Consider the following 22545-nt stretch of genomic DNA (forward strand, 5'->3'; position numbering starts at 1 on the left):
ATAGAACAGTTTCATTGAGTTCATTTAGCTCATGGCATATTACACTTGCAATTCACTGGGGGCAGAAAAAGCATGAGATGCTAGTTCTGGAAGGGGCGGATGCGGTGAGGTTATAGATATTTCCTAATAGTGAGAAGGGTGTGTTTACTTCCGAGGTCAATAGGTGAAGAGGTTCTTACCAGTAGTTTCTGCAGCAGTAAAACCAGTTTTGGGCAAAAGAAAGATTGAACTTCGTACCTAAAGTTGAAGAAGGGGTTATTTTCTTAGTCGTTTGCATGCGTTCCACTTGCACATAGAGTTTTGTATATTTAAACCTGCATTTCATATTTTATGTTAATTTATTTTTCATAATATATATTCTGTGTAATCCTTCTAATTCGGACTTGACTGCTTCACAGTGCTGCTTATTCACATTAAGTGGTGGGATGGAATAATGATTTAAAATGTTTTAACAGCCGTATGCCCATGTTGAATAGAAACCTTATTATTTATACAATTGTTTTTTTATGATATGAAAACATATACATGCTGTCATAATTTTCATTTTTGGTTAATTTTCTGTTTTCTTTTCTTTACGTTTACTTCATTTTATTTATTCCATGTTTTCTTTTCTGTTTCATTTTAGTTGTATATGGTAAGTTGAAATTTTGTTCGCCATCTTCTCATCCTTGTGATGGAACCTTCTCCTACCATTTTCATCCATACCCTTCTGCATCCTTCAGCACACCAACTTCCATGTTTCATTGTTTTTGAAAACAAAGGCTGCAGAGAGTAAAATGCACCTGGCCTGTGTAGGTAACCCATTGGGAAAAAGGAACGGTAATGATTTACTGACATTTAAATTATGCAATGATTTAAACATCATATTCATGTTCCAGTTTTCTTTTCCCGCTCTGTGAACCAATGTGCATAAATAAAAACAATAACATTTTTAAGAATGGGGCCATATTACATAAAGTTACCCGGGAGTTCAAAGGGCGTTTGCGCCCTCTTTGTGCGCCCCAGGGGCACTTCGGCATTACAGAAGGGGCCGCAGTTGCTTTTGCTGCACCTTCTGTACTAGCAACAGCGCTGGCGCACATAAAGTGCCAGTGCTATCTTCAAAAGGGCGTTACCTCATTTGCATGGGTGCGTACCCCATCCAAATGAGGGAATCCCTTTGCGACTGCGCCAGCAACGTATTACTGATGCGGGTGCCGAGGCAAAGAAGCCCTCAGAAGGTGCACTGACAGTGCACACAGAAGGCACACTGTCAGTGCACTCCCTGAGAGAAGCCTTCTGGAGGGGGCAAAGGTGTCCTATGAACCCCTCAGACATCCCCTTGCAGACAGGTGCAGTCACTGACTGCAGCCGCCTGCAAGGGAATTTCTATTCCCCTTTAAAAGTGCAGGCGGGTTGCTGCCTGCACAGTGAAACACATAGCTGCTTCAAAGCAGCCGCTCCGTATTTCTCTTGAATGCGCTGCCCCCAGGGTTCGCACAAGTTCGCTGCTGCCCAGGGGGCAGCGCATTCCCCATAATGCGGCGCATTTTCCTTCATTGCACCTGGCGCACTTTTTTAAAGTGTGCCCGGGGCAATGAAGGAAAATATGCCGCATGTGTAATGCGGCCCCAGGTTTCTTGAAAATCTTTCCTTATTTCTTGTACCGAATTCTATGTTCCTTTGGTCATAGCAATGTAATGTTTGCAATATTTTGGTTGACAAACAATTTTATGTTTGGTTACATTTATTTTATTTATTATGAAACTTCAAGCATCCAAACTAATCAGCAAAAGAAATCACTGCTATAACTGTGATCAACCCTGCATTTAAACTAGAAATATAGGATTACTTGTTACTCCTTCCTATAAGGATGTATATGTTTTATCAAATACTAGCTGTGATAGCGTCTTCCTGTGTGAAAGTTTATAATCCATGTGATGTTTTAAATGTACCATTTTAAATGTATGATGTCTACAAGCTTGCCTGTACATTACCAAAAATAGATGAACTGTGGCAACGAGCAAGCACATGGTTGTGAGCTAGGAACAAGCATTATTTAGGCAGTGTCACTGGAGTCATATACATTGCTTATATGTTTCTAGAGGTTCATTCTTCTCATCAATCATGTGACTTCTCAAATGCCAGTGTTATTTGACTTGTAGACCGGAGTAAGGCTTGCTTTGGTAAAACTCTGCCTTTCGCAGGCTTGCCGGAAGCAACTCAATACTGTTAAATAAGATCCATTAATGCATATAACTGAGCTCATTGATTACCCAAAGGTCTCTGAAGTCATCTAGATTTCTCTTAATGGTTTGGATTGATATTGCATCTGCCATCTACAATGGGACTATGCTGTGTTGTCTTTATTGTTCATGGTGTAAGATAACGTCTCAAGTAAAAAGATGCATATGGTCAAGTGAATGCATACATTCTGTCACTTATTAAATGAATAAAGCAGGCTTAAATGTGATTTTATAAAAGTTATAAGCTTAATGTTGGTATTTTCTTGCAGTGTTATAATTCTTTAAATTTCAAGTATATCACTTGGAATTGCTCTCCCTACCAAAAGAATAAACAAGTAGAATTTGGATTTAATATTATTTTTAATATTTCTGAAGTGTATAAATTATCCTGAACAGTAAGTAGTGTGTGCTGTAAATACATACACGAAAACAGTAAAATAGAAAATCTTGTAAGGGGCTTCCAAATTCGAATATAATAGGATAAAAATACAAGGAGACAATTGGAATAAGTAGCAATTTAAAGAGAAATTCAAAGTAAACAGAAAACATTTTTCCCTTTTTGTTAGTTTTATTTCAGAAACTAAAGCATTGAACAAGACCAGGCATGATTAGCAATTTATAACGCAGACTAATAGCTAAAACATCTCATTTCTGTGTTTATGGAGTATTTGCCAACAGCGACTCATGCTAAGGCCCCACAACTTTTCCACCCATACTCCCTAATTTGAGGATATTAATACTTGAATGTATTTCTTTCTTATATTCAATTGTGGATAAAACTCCTGCCACCATCAATTAACCGATGGTCTCATATTAGTCCCAACTCTCTCAATCGATCACATAATAGGGAAAGCTCTGTGAAGATGCACAGCGTAAGGTGTAAGAATCTCAACCAACCGAAATTTCCAGAATGATGGGGCTGTCCCTGAAAAAGTCTGGTGGAAACTTTTACTTTGGAAAACTGGGCTATAGGGAAATTGAACATCTCACCATCTAGAAGACCAGGAGTCATCAGCCGCCTGAGCTTTGTCCAGCAGATAAAATTGTTTTTAAACCACAACAGTCTTTAAGGTAGCGCGACCAATGTTAATGGGAATTCACTACTGAAAGAGTAACCAGGGAGTAGAATGCCTTTGGAAAGAGCAAGAGTAGATTGGGGTTCCAGAGACCACATGACTCAATATCACTCAGATATAGAAAAAGTCTAGTAAATAGCAGCAAAGTGAGCTCAAAGGAGCAGAAGACGTTATGCTACGGCAAATTATTGCCATTCTTATAATGCACAATCTGCTCTTGTTATGGATTTGTAAATCTTTCTGGGGTTCTGTAATAGGTCTTGCATTTGCTAGAGTTTGAGCAATTGGCATTGTAAATGACAATGCCTTTTATTTATCTGCTTTGATAATTAACACATAAATAAAGGCATTGTCATTCAAAATGTCAATAGCTCAAACTCTTGTAAATGTGAGACCGAATATCATTTCAAGGAGGCGCCCACCTTTGTCCTAGGCTGCTTGGAACGTGAAAGCGCACATGGCGCGCTGAATGTTGCAAGAAAGCATGTTGTGCCTGCAGTAGGAGAAACTCATGAAAGAAAATAGTGCGTACAGACTAAATAAGACGTACCGTGTAACAACAGAAGCAAAAGGGCCAGTCCTCATGGAGGTTACAAATGAAGACAAGGCGGTACTAAGGAGGGACTAACAAGCCGATTCGCTAATCAGTAGCCAGCATTTACAAGGGACAATGACACAAGCAAATGAAATATATGGGTGGTGAGTGGGCGGAGCTTCACGTCCATACTCCAATTCAGCATGCCTCGCAGGGCAGCGCATGTTCTTCCCAGGCTCGACATAAAAATGACGATTTTGTACCGATAAGGAAAGTTATGTAAGTGGGACTGTACAAAAACATTTAGCTTAGCAGGCATACTGCAACACTGTAAACCTGTAAAACCACTCCACTAATCTTCTCAAAACAAATGAACATTTGAAGAAAGTAAGTGTGCAGGATGAAGAGTTACAAGATTTTTCCATGATAATGTAATGACCCTTTCTAGCTATTCAGGAAGCCCCAGATAACACAGTTCCAGACCTCGTAATTCAGAGCAGACATTATGCATCACAAGCTCTGCTTTGTGACTTTTCGGTACTTTAGTGTCGAAATTCCCACTGACAAATCAAATTAGCTGCAATCATTTGTGTGCGGCTGCACTGAGAGCATGTGAGGCAGACGTGCTTTGGACTGCGGTTCCAGCTGGCGTTAAACTTGCTAATGCGATGTGCCACGGTCTCACAAGACGTGAGTCAGAAAAACAGGTCAGTCCGAGGGTCGGTCTGAAGAGCACTGAGGGTGTTGCGAATCACTCAGCTCAGCGTCTCAAAGGGCATGGCCTGGATCTGGACTGCGAGCAAGTTCCGGTCTGAAACTGAAAACTAGTAATGATTATTACAGAAAAGTAACTTAGCACGAGAACTATTTGAGCGCCAAGCAATCTGTAGGAACCATGTGTCGCCGTGAGCATAACTGATACATTAATCAGTAAAAAATAATTTAGAAACGGAGATATTGTAAGAAGAGAAAAACCGCCCTAGTAATCTTGTCTGCTTTTTTTGCTACTATTGCCAAACAACAATTGGCTTCCCTAATGTACCCCCTTCTCTCCCTAATAATTCACTTTTGCCTGTGCATGTCTTTTGTTATACTGATGAGATATTCCAGTTGTTTCTGATTACACTTTGATTAAAACTTATCCGGGGATTATGATTGTGCTCTTGAAGCACACCTAGTGATAGTGCCCCTGGGGCACCATCATATTGCAGAAGGGGTTGCAGATGTGTGTATGGCGCCTTATGTAAAACAATATCGATAGTTAGTTCCTCATTTTCATGGGGGTGTGAATCTATGCAAATGAGCAAGATGTGGCTCCAAAATTCAGTGCTGGCTGGTGACCTTTGAAAGTGGTGGGGCTTAATCCTTGGCCCAAATTTCAGTTAGTGAACCTGACTTCTTCTCTGAGGGTTGGAGGGGGATTCGCTCACAATCATTTGAACCTAGTCATTCTTTCTCACTCAGTCTCATTCACTTACTGTCTGCACATGCACTCACATTTAACTTAATCTGACACACTTAGACTCACTCAGTTCCACTAATTCTCGCTCATTCTGTCTCTCTCACTGGGCCTCAGTCTTTTTGACTCATTATCATTCAGTGTCACTCATTTTCATTTAACCTCACTCATTCTTAATCAGTCTCTCTCTGACTCACTTAGTCGCACTGATTGACTCAGTCCCACTCGTTCCAGTTCACTCAAACTTACTCACTCATACTCATTCCCACTCACTCAAACTCACTCAGTATCCCTCTAAGTTACTCAGTCTCACTGATGCACTCAGTCCCATTCATTCCAGTTCACTCAATCTCACACTGACCCAACCTCAGTCACACTCATGCACTCTCATTAATTCTGACTCACTCTCACTCACTTGCATACTCAGTCACTCTCAGTCAGTATTTCTTACTCTCAGTCACTCCATTTTGCTCAGTCCCATTCATTCTGACTCACGCATTCTCACTGATTTACTCCCTCTCGTTGTCATTCACTCAGTCTTACTCTGGCTCACTCATACCCACTCAGTCTCACTCATACCTACTCATACTAAGTCACTCATATTAACTTAGACTCACCCCATCTTTCCATCTCACTCATTCTGAGTCTGTCTCAGTCTCACTCCGTCTCACTGTTTCCCTTTCATTCTCTAACCGTCTCACTCCTTTTCTGATTCCCTCAGACTGTGGCTACCTCAGTTTCGCTTTGACTCACACAGACTCACACCCAGTAACACTCAGTCACACTCTCCTTAAATCTTAATGGTACTCTCTCTTCCAATTACTCCTTCTCATTCATCCTCGCTCACGTCTTCACAAATTCTCTCTCAGTCATGTACACACAGCCATCATACACACACACTCTCTCACAGACACAAGCTCTCACCCAAAAGCACAGAACATTTAAACGCTTTTTTACTTACCTTGAGGGCTGTGAAGGTCCCGTTTGTTCTCCTGCTTCTCTCTGTTTCCAGTGTTGGAGCCTGAAACTGAAACCTTCAATCTGCGCAGTCACTTATTTGAAGTTTCAGTCTGTGCTGTTTACCCTGCCCTTTCTCAACTCTGTGGTGACTGGGAAACGGTGGGGTGACTAGCATGTAGCCATGGGCACTGGAGTGCTTAAGCCATGGCTGCCTTAAACTGTGATGCTGTAGCACGTCACATACGGGGGAGACACTAAGGCGCGCCAGAGTCCTGAGCCCAGGGCTGGAATAATCACCAATGGCTTCTTCACATGTGACAGCCATCAGACAGTTTCACAACAAGCTGCCTCAGCCTGTTGCTGGATGGCAGTTTTTTTTATTATACCGAAAGTGAATAAAAACGGGCCAGAAAACAAGGAGGGTGTAGCCCTGGAGCCCATAAAAAGAAGCCACACCTGCCAGAATATTATTGTAATATGACATAATAAGTGTTTCCTATGGAGAAAATACAAAAATATTGACACATTGCAGTTAACCCCTTCCCTGCTCATGACGGAACCATGCCGTCATGAGCCACGGTCGCGCTGTGCTCATGACGGAGTGGTTCCGTCATGCTGCGGCCGTTGGCGGCCGCTCCGCCCACGCGGCGCCTTTTCCCCGCCTGTGCGGGCGTGTAACGTAAGTGGGCGGCTCCGTGACGGAACCACTCCGTCATGAGCACAGCTCACCCGTGACTCATGACGGCGTGGTTCCGTCATGAGCACAGCGGCGCTGCGCTCACCGAAAAAAAAACCCCAGCGCCGCGGCGGAATTCGCGCCGCGGCGAAGGGGTTAATAGTAGAAAATCTACTCCTAAAGGGTGTTTTGAACACAGTCGTTCTTTAAGCGATATCCTGACATTTCTGACAAACCACCCTCTTTGCACTTCTACCTGCTTCTTAACCTAGGATGTGGACCACAGATGATGTGCCCCTCAAGGGTGGTTTTGAAAGGTGGACTGGCTGTCCCAAGGAATGTCCAGGCACCGTCACACAGGGGTTGCCATCACACATGTCAGCCTCCTGCGCGAGTTCACTGTGCCCTCATTAAAATCAGTTGGGTCATCTTTAGAAAAAAGGTGGTTTGAAACCACTGCACAATCTTTCCCTTCTATAAATGCACAAACTCACCTTTGCTAAGTACTGTGCAATTTTGTGGTTGGGCACCTGATCCTGGTCTGCACTGGGTGTTTCCAGTTTAGGATGCATCGTGGCACAGACTGTGTACTGATGTCATCTGTCTGATACATTTCCTGCATGTTTACTTCACAATCTTGTCATAACCGAGCTCACATTCTCTGCATCTCTATATCTTCCTACATTGCAGCCGAACTGTATCCTTTCTGTCTCCATGGGTTTTATGCTTGATTTAATGGGCTGAATCACCTTCTTTAAATCTAAACTGCAGCATGTGTTGCTGCACATTGCTTAATTTGTAAAAATGTAAGTGCCGAGCCCAAGTTATTTCTCAAGAGACCGCCATGGTTGGCACTACCTACTCTCCCTGCCAGCGCTGTCAAATATTAACTATCACAAAATACAAGTTTGACATTTTGGACTGTTCAGGTCATCTCAAGCTGTAAAGATAGTCCGGTCCCAATGGTTCTATTAAGAGTTTATACATTTATGGAACACTTTGATGATGAACTGTGCTCAAACAATGACAGACAGTGCCACCTTGTGGTGGGCTGTCAATAATTATTGACAGTGTTTAGAAATCAGGGCTGGTGCCAAGCACTGGCAAACACTGCCTCAAATTAAGCACTGGTGTTGCATGCCCTCAATATTTTATTTGGTTCCTGTTTTCTCCATTACTTCGTTTTGTAAACACATGTGCCGTTCTTAGTCTTATTTGCCAAAAGACATAATGATCAGTCAAGCCTTTCAGCGACTCAGTGATCATAGTGTCCCCCTACGTGACACAAGCCAAAGCAGTGCTGTTGAAATATCATAAAATAACAGAATTGTTTTTACTTTGCTCCCTTAAGCTTCATTTAATCTTCTTTTAAGTGTAGACAGTATGTCAGGGCTGAGTGAACAAACTCATTGCTACTCGAATACAAGATCACACGTACTTGTAAATGTCCGACAAGTGAAGACGCTTGAAGTAATTGTAAGCCCTATATTTACTAGGGAGACTTAAACCGATATGCTAAAAGTAACCATGGACACAAACACAATTGTGTGTTACTAGAGAAGCGCCATAATCCAATATTGATGTTTTATTTTTTCTATTTAATCCATTGTCAATTAGGTTTTCCAGCATCTTGTTCAAGACTCTATGCTTAAAGAACTGATGTCTGCTCTCAGGGTGTTATGCTTTTTATTTTTACGTCTTTTTAAGGCAGGGTCTGACGGGTGACCAAATTGTTTTCATTTACTTTGTCTCCATATGTAAAATCCAGTTAGGGAGCCTTTATACCCAATTTTGAAGAAAATATTTCAAACAATTTAGGGCAATCCGCAAAAATGATGGCTAACTTCACGAATGGCGTTACTATTTCAGATGAGTGCAGATTTTTCAGGATGCCCAGTTTTACACACTTTTTGCATATTTTCTTTACAGGAAAAGGGAATTATCTATGCCTTTAATCGTAGGAACTCGTCAACAATATTCAGGGTGGACAAGTATTATTAGAACGTTTATCAATTCTCACAGACATGAGTTTATGGGTGGTTCCAAGATTTCCGTCCCATCCTTGCTTAAAATCAAACTCTTCATGTTCCTGAAGTAGGACATAAACACACTGGCATAATATTACACCATCATGTAGTAGTACATGGTTTATGTAAATCCTTTTAGGAGTAAAAATTCTGTTTTTTGAATCCCAAACATGGATTTGCATTCGTTTATCAATCAAATTACATGCCTAAATTGTACATATACACAGAGTCTTAGCATTGGAGTCCTCTGCAGCAGCAACGCCTGCCTCTGTTGTTACAATCAGCTAGAAAATATCTAGCTTTTCCTGTGCTGTAGTCCATCTTAATTGAAGATGTAAACTGGAGAAAATCTGGGCATGTTCAGGCTGTGCTTAATTTGAGCCAGTGGTTGTAGGTGGAGGTCCACAGGCAATCATTTTTAGGGACTGGCACTTATTTTTCCTCAACCGGTCCAGAGTAACCAAGAGAAACACACAAAAGGAGGAAAAGAAGGACAAAAAACAGCGGCAACGTAAGAAAGCAGGCATGATGAAAAACAAAACACAAGAATGAGATAAAGAGGCAGGGAGTGTCTGGTGGCGGATTAAAGAGGTATCAGCTGGAATCAAGAGTAGGCAGCCTTGGTATTCGGGACCCCTACCTTCTATAGCGCTGGATGCGGGCTTCAGAGCACAACTTTGGGCCCCAGCACTTATCCTTTTACAAATAAAGCACTGGACAGGATGACATGCAAATAGTGGATGGGAATCTCTTGCTTGGACAGGGTTCCTCTTATGAATTTCCATAACTCCAAATCGTTCTCTTTCGATTTAGGTACTTGCATTTCTCTGTATATTTGAACATGTATGTAAAATGTTAAAGAGCTTTGAAGACGCAAATATTCTAGAATAGCTAATGGTGTGATTTGTATTCACTGCCCCTCAAAGTGAGTCAAAATATCTACACAGAATTCGAAATCCATATCAAAAGCAGAACCCACGGATATCTTTTTCTGCAACCTGAAACTCCTTATCAACCCAAATGAGACATTCGAATCCTTAAGCTGCTTGAATAATCATCAACATTTTGAAAATTTGGTAGATGCAGCATTTTGATAAAGGGTAGGGTGACCAGATTCTCAAAACAAAAAACGGGGACAGGTCATAGACATAGAAGTAGGACTACGATTTGCAGTAACCACCGACATAAAAGTAGGACTATTTGACAGCTGTGATAAACATAGAAAAGGGACTACGACAGCTCCCTCCAAGACCGAGATGAAGCATTACAGATGACAAATCAGAGGTCTTTTATCGGCAGTAAGCATTAATTCCATTTAAACAGACTTTGCCTCAACATTTGCTTTAGTCCAAGTTTGTTTTCTTATTAGATAAGTATATATATTGGGATTGTTAACTGAACAATAAAGAAAATTGCACAATCGAAGAGGAGTTTGTGCTCTTGTTTTTGCCACGAGGAAGTGAACGAGTGCATCGCTAGCGAGTTTGATAGATATATATATACACACATATACACACACACACATTCTGTCATCGTCAAAATCAGATACTGCTATTTGTAGAATACTCCTTCCCATAAAGCACTCCCCCTACGTTCAGCGCAGTTGACTGAAATATAAATAATGTTTGCTTTATTTACGTGGAAACATTTACGCACATTAGCATAGTAAATAGTTTAGAACATATAAGACAGGGCTGGCTTTAGTGCTGGTGGCGCCCTGTGCGACAATGTTTGTTGGCGCCCCCCCCAATGACCACCTCCACCACGGATTCTCTCACTAGCACCCTTTAACAGTGACCAAGTCACCATAACCACACTCTATCAGATGCATTATATATAGCGCCACTCATACCAGTGTAGGGTGTCCAAGCACTTTGCATCACACACACATTACACAGAGACAATCAATCATACGTGTGTAAACCAGTGTATAGGAAATGTTACATAAGCCAAAGGACTGAAAGTGTAGGAGTCACATGTCATCCATACTGGTAGGCAGTATAGTTTAAGAGTGTGGAGAAGCACAAACGCAGAGTCGAAAAAGAAAGAGCATAGTTGGGAGTTTTCTTTAATAATAAGAATCGATTTCTAGCCAGATTAACCCTTTTTGAAACATTAATCAATGTTCTAATAATGTATACTTTGCAGTGTGTATGCAGTTCTAGGATGAAAGTTAATAGCTCACTATTCTATATTAGGACTTTAAGTTATAAATTGCAAGTAGCAAAAAAATGTCTCTTTTGAAAGCAGTAACCCTGCTGATCTGTTTACATCATACGCTCTCTGTAATCTACTTGGTACACGTTCTTTGCAGCAGGCATATTAACCCTCTGCACTAACTTCAGCCAAGTCAAAACCTCAACTATACAAAATGCTGATCTCTCTCCAGGAAGATAATTAATCACACTCTTGACATTTATGTGAGGCCTGGTAATTGCTGGGGGAAAGAAACGCTACACGGCGCCCCCAGGAAGCCAGCACTGGTGCGGATAAAACTCTCAGGGTTAAAATACACGTTGCGGGCTTGCAGGCTGGGAGGGCAAGGATTCCTGGATGATGCAGCTCTGATGCAAGGCAGTGTCCCGACGGTGCTGGTAGGGCTGGGGAGGCGTCACGAAGCTGCTGCTGGATTCTGCTGTAGTTTGAGACTGTCCGACCCTCGCTCGCTTTAAGGCAGAGCAGGGTCACGGTGGATTGCTGCAGGCTGTAAAATCAGGGTCATGCCGGTCACAGGTGGTTCTAACCAGCTGCATGATGACGTAGGTGGCGCTGTGTAGACAAAGAGAAGGGAAATCCCGAGAGAACATGTCTCTCTTCAAAGGATTTCCCTTCCTGCTACAGCGCTCACCTCAGTGACGTCACCAAGCTGTGCAAACAGAGCATGCGCGCAACCGGAACAGTAAAAAACCGGGACATTTCTTTGTTCAACCCGGACACTGTTCTAAAACGGGGACATTTGACTCCATTGGAGTACAGTGTCGGGACACGGGGACATTTCACAAAAAACGGGGACCGTCCGGGCAAAACCGGGACGTCTGGTCACCCTAATAAAGGGGTCCTTTTCTTACTTTCCCCTGATCAATGGCGACGCCTTTATTTATACAGGCAGACCGAAGCAATTGATGCCAGAGCAGAACTCTGTATGAGCGCCATACATCTTTAAATTCACAACAAAGGGCCTGGGAGTAGGTGTGGGTTTCCTCCTACAAATGCATTTACCAGAGACTACATAATTTATGAGCTAACGCCAGACGGTTTGTAAGAAAGTATTTAAAATGCCATCATAAAGCTTTTAATACTGGAAACGAAAACTGACGGGGTGACGGGTTGGCAGCTAAAGTGCCTGTCTTGAAGCATCCCTTCCTCTCGAGACTGAACGTAGAGTACAAGCTTGATTACACGAGCAGCAGACAGCGGATAAATAGGCCTTTTAAACGTATGCCCAGAGAGAAAACATCCCTGTACCCCTGGCACGCTGCTCTTATCTACCTCGGCTAGTCAGTCTGTTTCCCAGGTGCAGCCCTAACACCATACTCCCTACACTGTCAGCTGCCGCAGCTAACAAAACTGACATTTTTAGACATTTATTTACTGCTAGATCAAATGCTTACGCCGGTGTAAATCATACTTTGGGTGCAGTTGGCAGTATCGATGTCAGCAGGAGCAGATGTTCCAGGTCTGTCCTCATAAACATGCTCGGCTTGGATGTACAGAACTGGTCTTTCCTAGAGTGACGTACGCCGTTGCCAGAAAGCATGTTCCTACAATAAAATAAGCTACAAAATAGAATTATGCAGTATTTAGCCACATAGATTAGCACAGCCTTGTAGCTCTGCCATGGGTAACACTTACTCCTAAACAAAATCTGCGATTCCTTCCGCTCTTCAAGAAGGTTTTCAGTTGAAAACCTTCAACCTCAATCTAGTTTTTACTTGTGCTAGTTTGCAGGTTTTTAGATCTGGTGTTAGCCAAGACCTTTTACTTTCACTAAAATGATATGCATGGTATGCTTATTTCTAGGTGCTTTCAGCCTCCCTTCTTCATCCATTGGTCTGTTATTGTGTCAATCATATTTTTCTTCTACCCTATACAGTATCGAGCATGAACAGTGAGTCATTCCACTTCAGCCAATAACAAAGTTCCTTGTGTTTGATATCATTTTACCCTTTCACTGGGAACACATCTACACAAAGTAATTCCCTTCAGTGCCATTTACTGCTATGTGTGATGTTTTTTAGACCCAAAAGTATTTTTTGCTTTTAGCCAATACATTTTTTTAGATTGATGAGTGCCTGACATCTTTCTCACAATAGATATCGAGAAATCATGAGAAACCCGAATAGGCATTAGCAAAACCAAAAGCCTGACAGCCATTGCCAGACTTATTGTTTTTTGCCAAATGCTTGGTTGTATTTTGCTGAGTAATCTTTTAAAAAGTCCAGAATTACATTTGGATCTTGGGAACAGTTGAAAGGGGCCACATTTTGAAATAATACTTTATCAGACAAAACAAATAAATGCTTCCAATGTTTTAATAATAGGCAATGCTCTTATGCAAAAACAGTGTATTAAAAATACCTTTTACCCTCATATTCTGAGACAAACAAGCAACTGAGACTTCTTTCACTTTTCCCTCTGTAGCTCATACAAACTTTAACTCCATTCACTGCCCACACAATAAACTGTGTTTGGTATGTCAATGTCTTACAATGTAAACATATTTAAATTCTAGGACTGTTGACGATCAACATGTATTCACTCTGTTTTCTATTTCAGAACCCCCTTACTTTGTCGTGAAGCCACGTGACCAGGTTGTTGCCTTGGGGCGGACTGTCACCTTCCAGTGTGAAGCTAATGGAAATCCACAACCCCCCATCTTTTGGCGAAGGGAGGGGAGTCAGGTATGAGAGTTCGCAGTGTATTTGAGACCTTTAAAAGGTTTTTGATAGGCAGCACTAGCATTCGGGTTGCCATGCGTTTTTGTGCTCTGTATCACCAGTTTCATTATTGTACTTGATTAGAATTGGTTTTGATCTTCAATAATAGAAGCTATATATAAGTCTACGAGAAGTGAGAAACTTGGCAATTTTAAGTGATTACAATATTTAAGGTTTACATTTTTTTTACCCATGGCAATTGATATGGCTAATATGCTGTCTTAATGTAAATATGCAATCACAACTTAACACTTGGGCACCGTGACTTTCACGATGCATGGAGGTAGACCAGTCAGAAGCAGACAAAGAGTCCCACAACAAAGCATGCTGGAGGGTATTGGAAGACTTGAGATGGATGCTACATTTGATTGATCTGTTTGAAGAAAGGCACAAATGAGGTGTGTGAACTCGCGGGGCTTACTTCCCTTCATCGCTCTGTGAACTTTGCTATGACCTCTGTCTACTTCAAAAGATTCTAAGTTTCTGTAGATTTTTTGTGTGTATTCAAATCAGCAAAGATGAGTTTGGTGGAAAAAAGACACCAGAAATCCACTTTTTGTAGAAGATTGCACTTGCAAAATTGGATAAATGAAACCCCAAACTATAATGTACAAGAATAGCAGTGGCTTTTTGAAGGAAAAATGTATCTAGGTGAGAAGGAATGGTGACATGGATGCCTGTCTATGTTAGCACAAGAAGCTGAATACATGAGCAAAAGTAACAGCATCACTGTACATTGTATAAACATAGTATTTCAAACTAGCACCTATTAGTATTATTTTCCTATCCGAAAGCGAGGTGAAGCTAGATATCAGGGTTCTAATTGTTACATATTATGCTATAAGTGACACCATATGATTTGTAATAATCTACGCGCATTTATAAGCATGAATTAAGGTTTAAACTGGGATATTGACAGGATAATCCTGAGCACAAGGAGATTTAAGAGCCATAATTGGATGGCAGCTGCGTATAGGTAAAAGGTGAATGTAAATTGGACAATGAGGTCCCAGAGGAGGAATGTGTGAGATGAGAGATTAAGAGGCAATTTCTGAGACCTCCTTCTGAAAGACATCTGGGAGGTGAGGGTTGCTGTCTATGTCGCAAAAAGCAGTTGCAAACTCAGAAAAGTGACATGCCAATGATATTTTCTGAAAAGACTTTAAAATTTGGTATTTTGTGCAGTAACATTTTGACATGTACCATAGAGAGATGAGATTATACATCTAAAGGCACATGTCACAGAGAAGATGAGCCAGAAAGGAATGAGGAATGAATGTCTTTTATTTTGGCTAATTAGAGGAGGTGGTGTTGAAGCTAGTACGCAAGGGCATGGAATTTTCACAATAGGCTGTTAAGATAAAATCACGGATTGGGTATGGTTTTTAGAAATATGCATTCAACCATTATTTGGTATATATATATATATATAAAGTCTGTGTATTTTCTATTTAAGAAGACAACACAGCATTCTAAATTAATGTTCATAATGTATCTTTGCAAATCATGCAGCACAGCCTGCCCTAAGGTTTCAGGGTACTGGATGGTTTAAAAACGTAAACATTCTATAATGAACATGGCAACAACTGTAATAACGTTTGTAGACTACTGACTGCTTGAGGAGCAGGATGGATGGAGCACGGAAGGTAAGTCATTGATAGAGGACAATAGTGTGGTAAGTTGATTCTGTGGTCAGGAATGTTTTGACCAGCATCTGAAAGTTAGGGTGGATGCAGATAGCCATCTGTTTTCAAGAAAAGCATTTGAAAGCTTGGGGTGCAAACCAGAGAATGCTTCCGTATTATATTTTACTATCAAAAGCGTTAGGTTCTTCTAAGATGAGGCATGACTCACTTCTTATTTTTTGACAAATTATATTCTATATATATGCTTAATGTGATAAGTGAATTTAGTGCATATTAACCTGTGTCTTGGATTTGTACCTTGAGTCAAAGAAACAATGCTTTATATAACTGCATAGTGGAAAGCCAGGCATTCAGACCTTTTTAAAATGGGAGACTATTTTTAACAGTACAAAGTACAGTTGAAAGTTCCATCATTTAAATCCAAATTTGAACTAAGCTGGAAAAATGCAAGGTTACCTTGATGGCAAGTGAGCTTTGCCCAGCCTTTGACTCCATTGAGATGATATGGTATCCAAACATCCTGAAGGAGGGAATTCCATGTTCTTGGAAGTTTAACCTGCCAACATTGAATATTAAAACACACATGATGATGGACGGAATGTTGCACATTGGCAAAACATTCACCCCCAGTCAACATTCCGTCCATCATATTGTGTGTTTTGCTGTTCGCCCTATGTGGGAAGGGTATGCCCAGACGTGGGTCCCGTGCTCACTACGCCACTGGGGTCAAGCTATCCTGGCTGAAGAGGGGTGAAACCCCGAAACCGGTCCTAGGATGCTTGATTCCGGTCCATGGAAGACATGGCTTGGCAGTTCGGGCTGGACTGTTCCCATGAGGCACAGGGTCAAGACTGATTTGCATATGGCCATGTCTGAACTGGGGTTGCGTGGTGAGCAAAATAACAATGGATTAAACCCAGATCTGTGACTGGGGGTGAATTTTTTGCCAATGTGCAACATTCCGCCCATCATCTTGTGTGTTTTGCATTGAATATTGAACCATTGACGGGATTGCCCCAATTCATGACACTCTATAGGTGGCTTCTCACTCTTGCTGCCGCACAGTATCCTTTGAGGCAGCCTCTGTGGTTCTCGTGGGCTCCCCAAAAACCTGGCTGTAACTTGTTATGTTGCGGCCAGTGGTAATTGATTACAATAATGACAGTGGGTAATTGATCTACAACATTTCGTCATGGTTAGAAGAATTGAACAGCCTGCACTGCTGAAGAGCATGAAAAGGGGTCTGTAATGGACAGAAATTGGGACTTTAGGGCAAATTACATGAATGAAAATAAAATTATAAAAATATGGTCCTATGTGATTGAACACGTACACATAAAAATAATTCGATGAATTCCTAAAAATGCCACATCCTGTTTTCCCTGGCTGGAAACAAGAACATTTGTTTCCTAACCTTGATTGGTGTCCAAAAAGCACAGACCAATTCTTATAAATAGAAACCATGAAACATGTGTATTATACATACACAGCTCTATGTCTACGCAGTGCACAACATTGTTTTCCAACTGGTCTGCGTGTGACTGATTTATGTTTTGCTTCTTTTACAGAATCTGCTTTTCTCCTATCAACCTCCACAGCCATCGAGTCGCTTCTCTGTCTCCCAGACTGGTGACCTCACTATCACCAATGTGCAGCGGTCTGATGTGGGCTACTATATCTGCCAGACGCTGAACGTTGCAGGAAGCATCACTACAAAGGCGTCCTTGGAGGTCACTGATGGTAAAGGGAACATATCTCTTTTGGAAATTGCTAACCACATCCCAGGCTTTCATTGTCACATGATTCGTCATCTGTATGTTCTGTCTGGGAAGGACACTGTTTCAAGCGGCTGCTCCTTTCCCCTGTACTTTAGCTTCTGAAAATGCTTCTAATTAGAGTGGCTTTGATTGTAACACTGGCCTGTGGCTGCAAGAATGCAACCACTGTCTTTGTACTGGATATCAGCAGCAAACTTCCAGCATGTTGTTAGTCACTGTCTTTTATAGAATGCACGTTTTGTTTGTGAATACAAGGAATTGCAAAAAAGGAGAAGCCAATGACTTATGGAACAGCCTGTGTCTGTGACATTGACATGATAATGTCAAAGATAATTTGATGAACATTTGAGCGAAAACAAGCCTATTCTGGGATAAGTGTTCTACCTTAATCACTTATTTGTGTAGCATGGACCTACCTTTGAATCCTATTTCTTTTGTTTTTATAAGTTGATATTGCCAGAATAATCACTTTATTTTATATGGGTATTAAAACTCCGGCATAGAGCGGGCCTTCCTGGACCTGCTCTGGACACCCATTGCATACATGAATGATGTTAGCCTTAGATATTGTTCATGTCTCAAATTGAATTGTCCCTTAGAGCTTTATTAATTGGTGATACCCAACAGACCACATACAAAAAATGAAACCTATGACACTACCATGTGTGCATGTAGACATTTCTCGTCGCAGTACACCTAGTGCTCTTACACCTTCCTTTATTAAGTCACATCCCAGCTGCGTACATGTTCTGGCTACATTCTTCTGGCTATGGGACAGGAGCAGGTCACCTATGTGCACCTAGCCACACTGGTTAGCGTGTACCTGAGTGTGTTTTTAATGTGTGTTTTGCTGCATAGTTGAGGAGTGTGTGTTTGTTGTACCCTTGTTAGAATATATTTGTATGCATGTGTCTTAGGAATACATGGCAGGTTGTGTGTGTCAAGAATATGTTTATGAGTGTGGCTATTTTAGAAATGAGAGCCTAACATGGTCACAGTCACACATAATCTTGCCACACACAACCTGCCATGCATTCTTTGAACACAGACACACACAAACACATTCTAACATAGGTAAAACAAACATGCAGTCCTCAAACACTCAGCAAAGAGCACAACAATAAAGCACTCATTTACACGCTCACAGTTCGACAGCTATACCGTACTGAATGAGACATGCAAACAAGGTCACTCTCTCGATAGGAGTCGCAAGCAACCTGGTAGGGGTCACAAGCTGCAGTCTAGGGTCGCAGCTGCGACCCCTGGTGATCCCTAAATGACTTCCATGAACATGCAATGAGAAGGATGCTTGAACATAGTTTAAATAGTTTATCTCATGTTACCAAAGCAACATGGGAGGCCAGCTGCAGCGCGGGGACATACTAGTTAGTATAACCAGGCGCTTTAGAAACTCATTTATTATTATTATTATTATTATAGTTAACGAGGGAGTGGTGATCAGATGGCACATGGTAAAGCTGTGAGAGCTCTTGCATCCAAGGCCTATAACGGCAGGGAGTCGAATCACTCACCAATATTATTGCTGTTGTAATCAAATCTTCGCAACTTTGTGTTTATTTCACAATATTATATGCAAGAAATGTGTTTTCTTGATACTATTCATGGAGAATGTTACATGAATCATATTCTTGCTCTACTGTTGTTGGTGTTTAGATTTTAGTGTGTTCTTCCCCATGTGTTCTTCTGGAACAATTCCGACTTTTTGACACGTCATGGCGTGGCTAACAATGTTTGTGTTATCGCCGTCACCTATGAGAAATAACAGCTGGTAATTACACTCCCCACAGTTATCAGTCTGAGTTGCAATGAGGGTGGATAACAAGGTGGTTACTCAACAATCATTATTGCTCTGCAGCTGCTAATAATAATAATAATAATAATATTAATTATAATAATAATAATAGGTGGATTTAGCTTGGCTAATCACCCAGGAGCACGGCCAGACTGGGAATGTAAACCAGCCCTGGCAATTAACTCGGGCTGACCTCCGTGTGGGGGGGTGGGGTTATAGTGGAACCACTGCTGCTGATAACTGCTGCTGTTTTTGTTACGGTGGCCGATATTGCAAACTGGCCCCCACTAACAAAAACAGCCCCCACAGTCCAAAACCAGCCCCCACACTTCCAGCCCACCAGGAAAATGGCCAGTGCCTGCTAGGGCCAGACCGGCCCTGCCCATGAGGGTCTGTAGGTGTTGTCAGTATGCACGGGGAGATGACGTGATTTTCCAGGAATCACAGGGTGTTGAGTAGAAGCTAAGGACCTGGATCCGCAGCTCCAAAGTCAGCAGCTCTGGCCCTTACGCCACACCCTCTCCTCCTTACCACACCCTCTCCTAAGGTCAATGGGGCTGTTACCAACCCTCCACCCCCATCCCCCAAATTGGGAGCACAGCGGGGCATCTCAATGGCATCATATGGGTAAAGAAATGGCTTTAGTCTTCTGCGTTGCTCCTTCCATGTTTTCCTCTGAAGCAGCCATTTCAGGCTCGTACTCTTGAGAACCAGGCCAATTACAAAGATATCCAGCTTTATTCTGCACTTTGCCGAAGCAATTTGTTGTATATCTGAGGCATTAGTCATATGCACAGTAAAAAATGCCCATGGTTTATATTTTTTATATTGTTTACATACTCATTTCAAAGCCATATCTAAGTTTGTTTTTTCTAGAATTTTATGGCTAGCGAGCAGTTTCCAAGCTTTAATCAGGTATTGTCTTCCTACCTTTTCTCCTAAGGATTTTCCATGGAGTGCACCATATGGGTGACAAATCTTACATCTTTGCTCAAAGGGAGTAGTAGTTTCTTGTTGTTACTTATATTATATATATCTAGAGCGTGCTAGGTCCTTGAGGTATTGTATTGTACTGCATACATCCAAACCGTTCAGTCATACTTAATTATTCTTTTCCTGTACACCAAATCTGAGGTGCATTACAATTATTTGGCCCTATTTGGGGATTTTACTGAAACTGTTGTGTTTAAGTATATTTGTTTTCTATTTAAAACATAATTTGGTGAATTTTGTGAATCATACCCAAAAGCATGGTACATGGAGACGATGCCTATATGAAGAGATAACAGTAGTGGTCAAGTGAAAGAGAATTTCTTTTCACATTTTTCTAGAATAAGTACATGTTTTTGTTCAAGAACATTAAAAAAATATTCAGCCAGAAATGATGCAATCGCAGAACAATACTTTGCACATTTCTGGATTCATAGGAATTTTTTCATATAAAGTAAATTGCTCTAGTAATATATTGCAAGTATCAACCTTTTATGCTGGAGTGTGAAACTGTACAGCATTTTGTTGGAATCAGCATCTAACACGTTATGTAAATTCCCACTGAATAAGACATGACTTCAAGTTTAATAGCTTATTTAATTATCTCCAGTGTTCTTTAAAAGCCTGCAGCAATTACCATAGATTACGTGATTAGAAGATTACTTCCAGTTGCTGATTGCTACTTCCCTTTGTTTTTACAGTGGTTGCAGACCGGCCGCCCCCAGTCATCCGACAGGGTCCAGTGAACCAGACCGTGGCTGTGGATGGCACTCTGGCACTTAGCTGTGTTGCCGCTGGTCCTCCGGCTCCCACAATCCACTGGAGGAAGGACGGGGTGCTGGTCTCCACCCAGGACTCGCGAATCAAGCAGCAAGAGAATGGCGCCCTACAGATCAGATATGCCAAGGTAGCTTCATAATTAGACAGGGCTTCTTTTTGTATTGGCCGCTGGCTAGGAATACTGCAACCACACATTTCATAGCCAATGGGATGCCTAGATTATTTTAATTTAGCCGTGTTATATTTTCACCTTCTGATATTTCTAGATGCAAGTCTTAAGATCCCTGATGATAAACGATATTTGGTCACATCAATTAAAGACATATTTTCATACAAATATATTGACACGATTGATTAAAACTTTACATGTAGAACTATAAGGGACTCATTCAGATTTCCAAGGAAAATGTTAAAATGGGCACGAGTGGTCATTGCCCCTGATTTAAAGTTGTGAGCCCACCTCAAGTAACCCTCTGATGGATGATTTTTCAGCACACACATTTCAGCAGGTAATAATACCTGCTAACATTTGGGTGGGAAGAGTGGGTATTGGTTCTGAGTTCAGGTCAGAAAGGGGGAAAAGCATGCAGTTTGAATGTGTTGTAGGCTAAAACACATTGTTATCCCTAATTACAACTGGTAGACCTTGGAATTAGGAGGAAAATCTGCCTGGGGAGGAAGGGAAGGGATAAATCACAGAGATCAGTATTAGTATTTTCCTAGGAGGTTTTACCTCTCGGCATTGGGACAGAATTTAGAATTAGGGCCTAAATGATAGCAATACCTCCACTACAATGGTTTAGTAAGGTTCTCTGTTGTTCCTATTGACAAATACCTAAAGACAGTAAAATATCATATCTTATTAAATCCTCCTCTGTGGCAAGCTTTTTTGGCTTATAATGTAATATAATGCTTTTATCTCACAGCCATAAAATAACAAGTTGCTCTCTTTATTACACTTAGTAGTAGTGCCCATTTTATGACAATGAGAAGGGATAGCTGAGAAATATAATGTATTATATTAAGTGTAACCTGGCATTCAAAAACTTGCAGTAAGTTCTGCTAAGATCATGTTGCCATTTCGTACTATGGGTGGCGTGCATGCATATGTACCACTTTTATGTTCCAATATTATCAAAGTTAGAATTATAATTTCTAAATTAAGGCCCTCGTTTATGAAGTTTGCACAGGAATTCACGCATTTCAGTGCAATTTAGCGCTGGAGAAGTGGGCCTTTAAAATTGTACTTTTTGCATTACACTCTGTCAAGTGAGTACCTACACAAAACTGTGTGAGGTCTTAAATAGCTACTGAACAAGCCTTGCAGTTCAAAAAGTTGTTTATCAGTAGGAGCAGAATATGGTATAGTGGACTGGCAATACAAGAAAATTGTTTGTTTTGATTGGCGATAAAGGGATATATATTGAAGGTAGTGTGGAGCAAAACCAGTGGACCAGAAGGGAAAAGAGAAAAGAACGCTTGAGGGAAAACTGAAATTGAGGGAACACTCAGAAAACTGGGAGTACCTTGCTCCCCTATGTTTATTCTTATTTCAGATGTGAATACTGATGTTATATGTGATGCTGTTTATCGTGGAAGATGTCATGCAGTGCTTGATGATTGATAAAATAGTGTTCTCTGCA

General features: G+C 41.2%; 1 protein-coding gene across 3 annotated transcripts in view; it reads left to right on the forward strand.

Annotated features, from left to right (window-relative positions):
- ROBO1 (roundabout guidance receptor 1) overlaps nucleotides 1–22545 on the forward strand; it is a 1505960-nt gene that overhangs the window by 1395322 nt on the left and 88093 nt on the right. For all 3 annotated transcript variants that reach the window (XM_085623024.1, XM_085623023.1, XM_085623025.1), the window contains 3 exons: nucleotides 13735–13859; nucleotides 17110–17281; nucleotides 20824–21029. In XM_085623024.1, the coding sequence (XP_085479150.1) occupies nucleotides 13735–13859; nucleotides 17110–17281; nucleotides 20824–21029 (503 nt within the window). The remainder of the gene's footprint in view (nucleotides 1–13734; nucleotides 13860–17109; nucleotides 17282–20823; nucleotides 21030–22545) is intronic.

Source organism: Triturus cristatus, chromosome 8 (assembly GCF_964204655.1).
Source record: "Triturus cristatus chromosome 8, aTriCri1.1, whole genome shotgun sequence".
Taxonomy (NCBI): domain Eukaryota; kingdom Metazoa; phylum Chordata; class Amphibia; order Caudata; family Salamandridae; genus Triturus; species Triturus cristatus.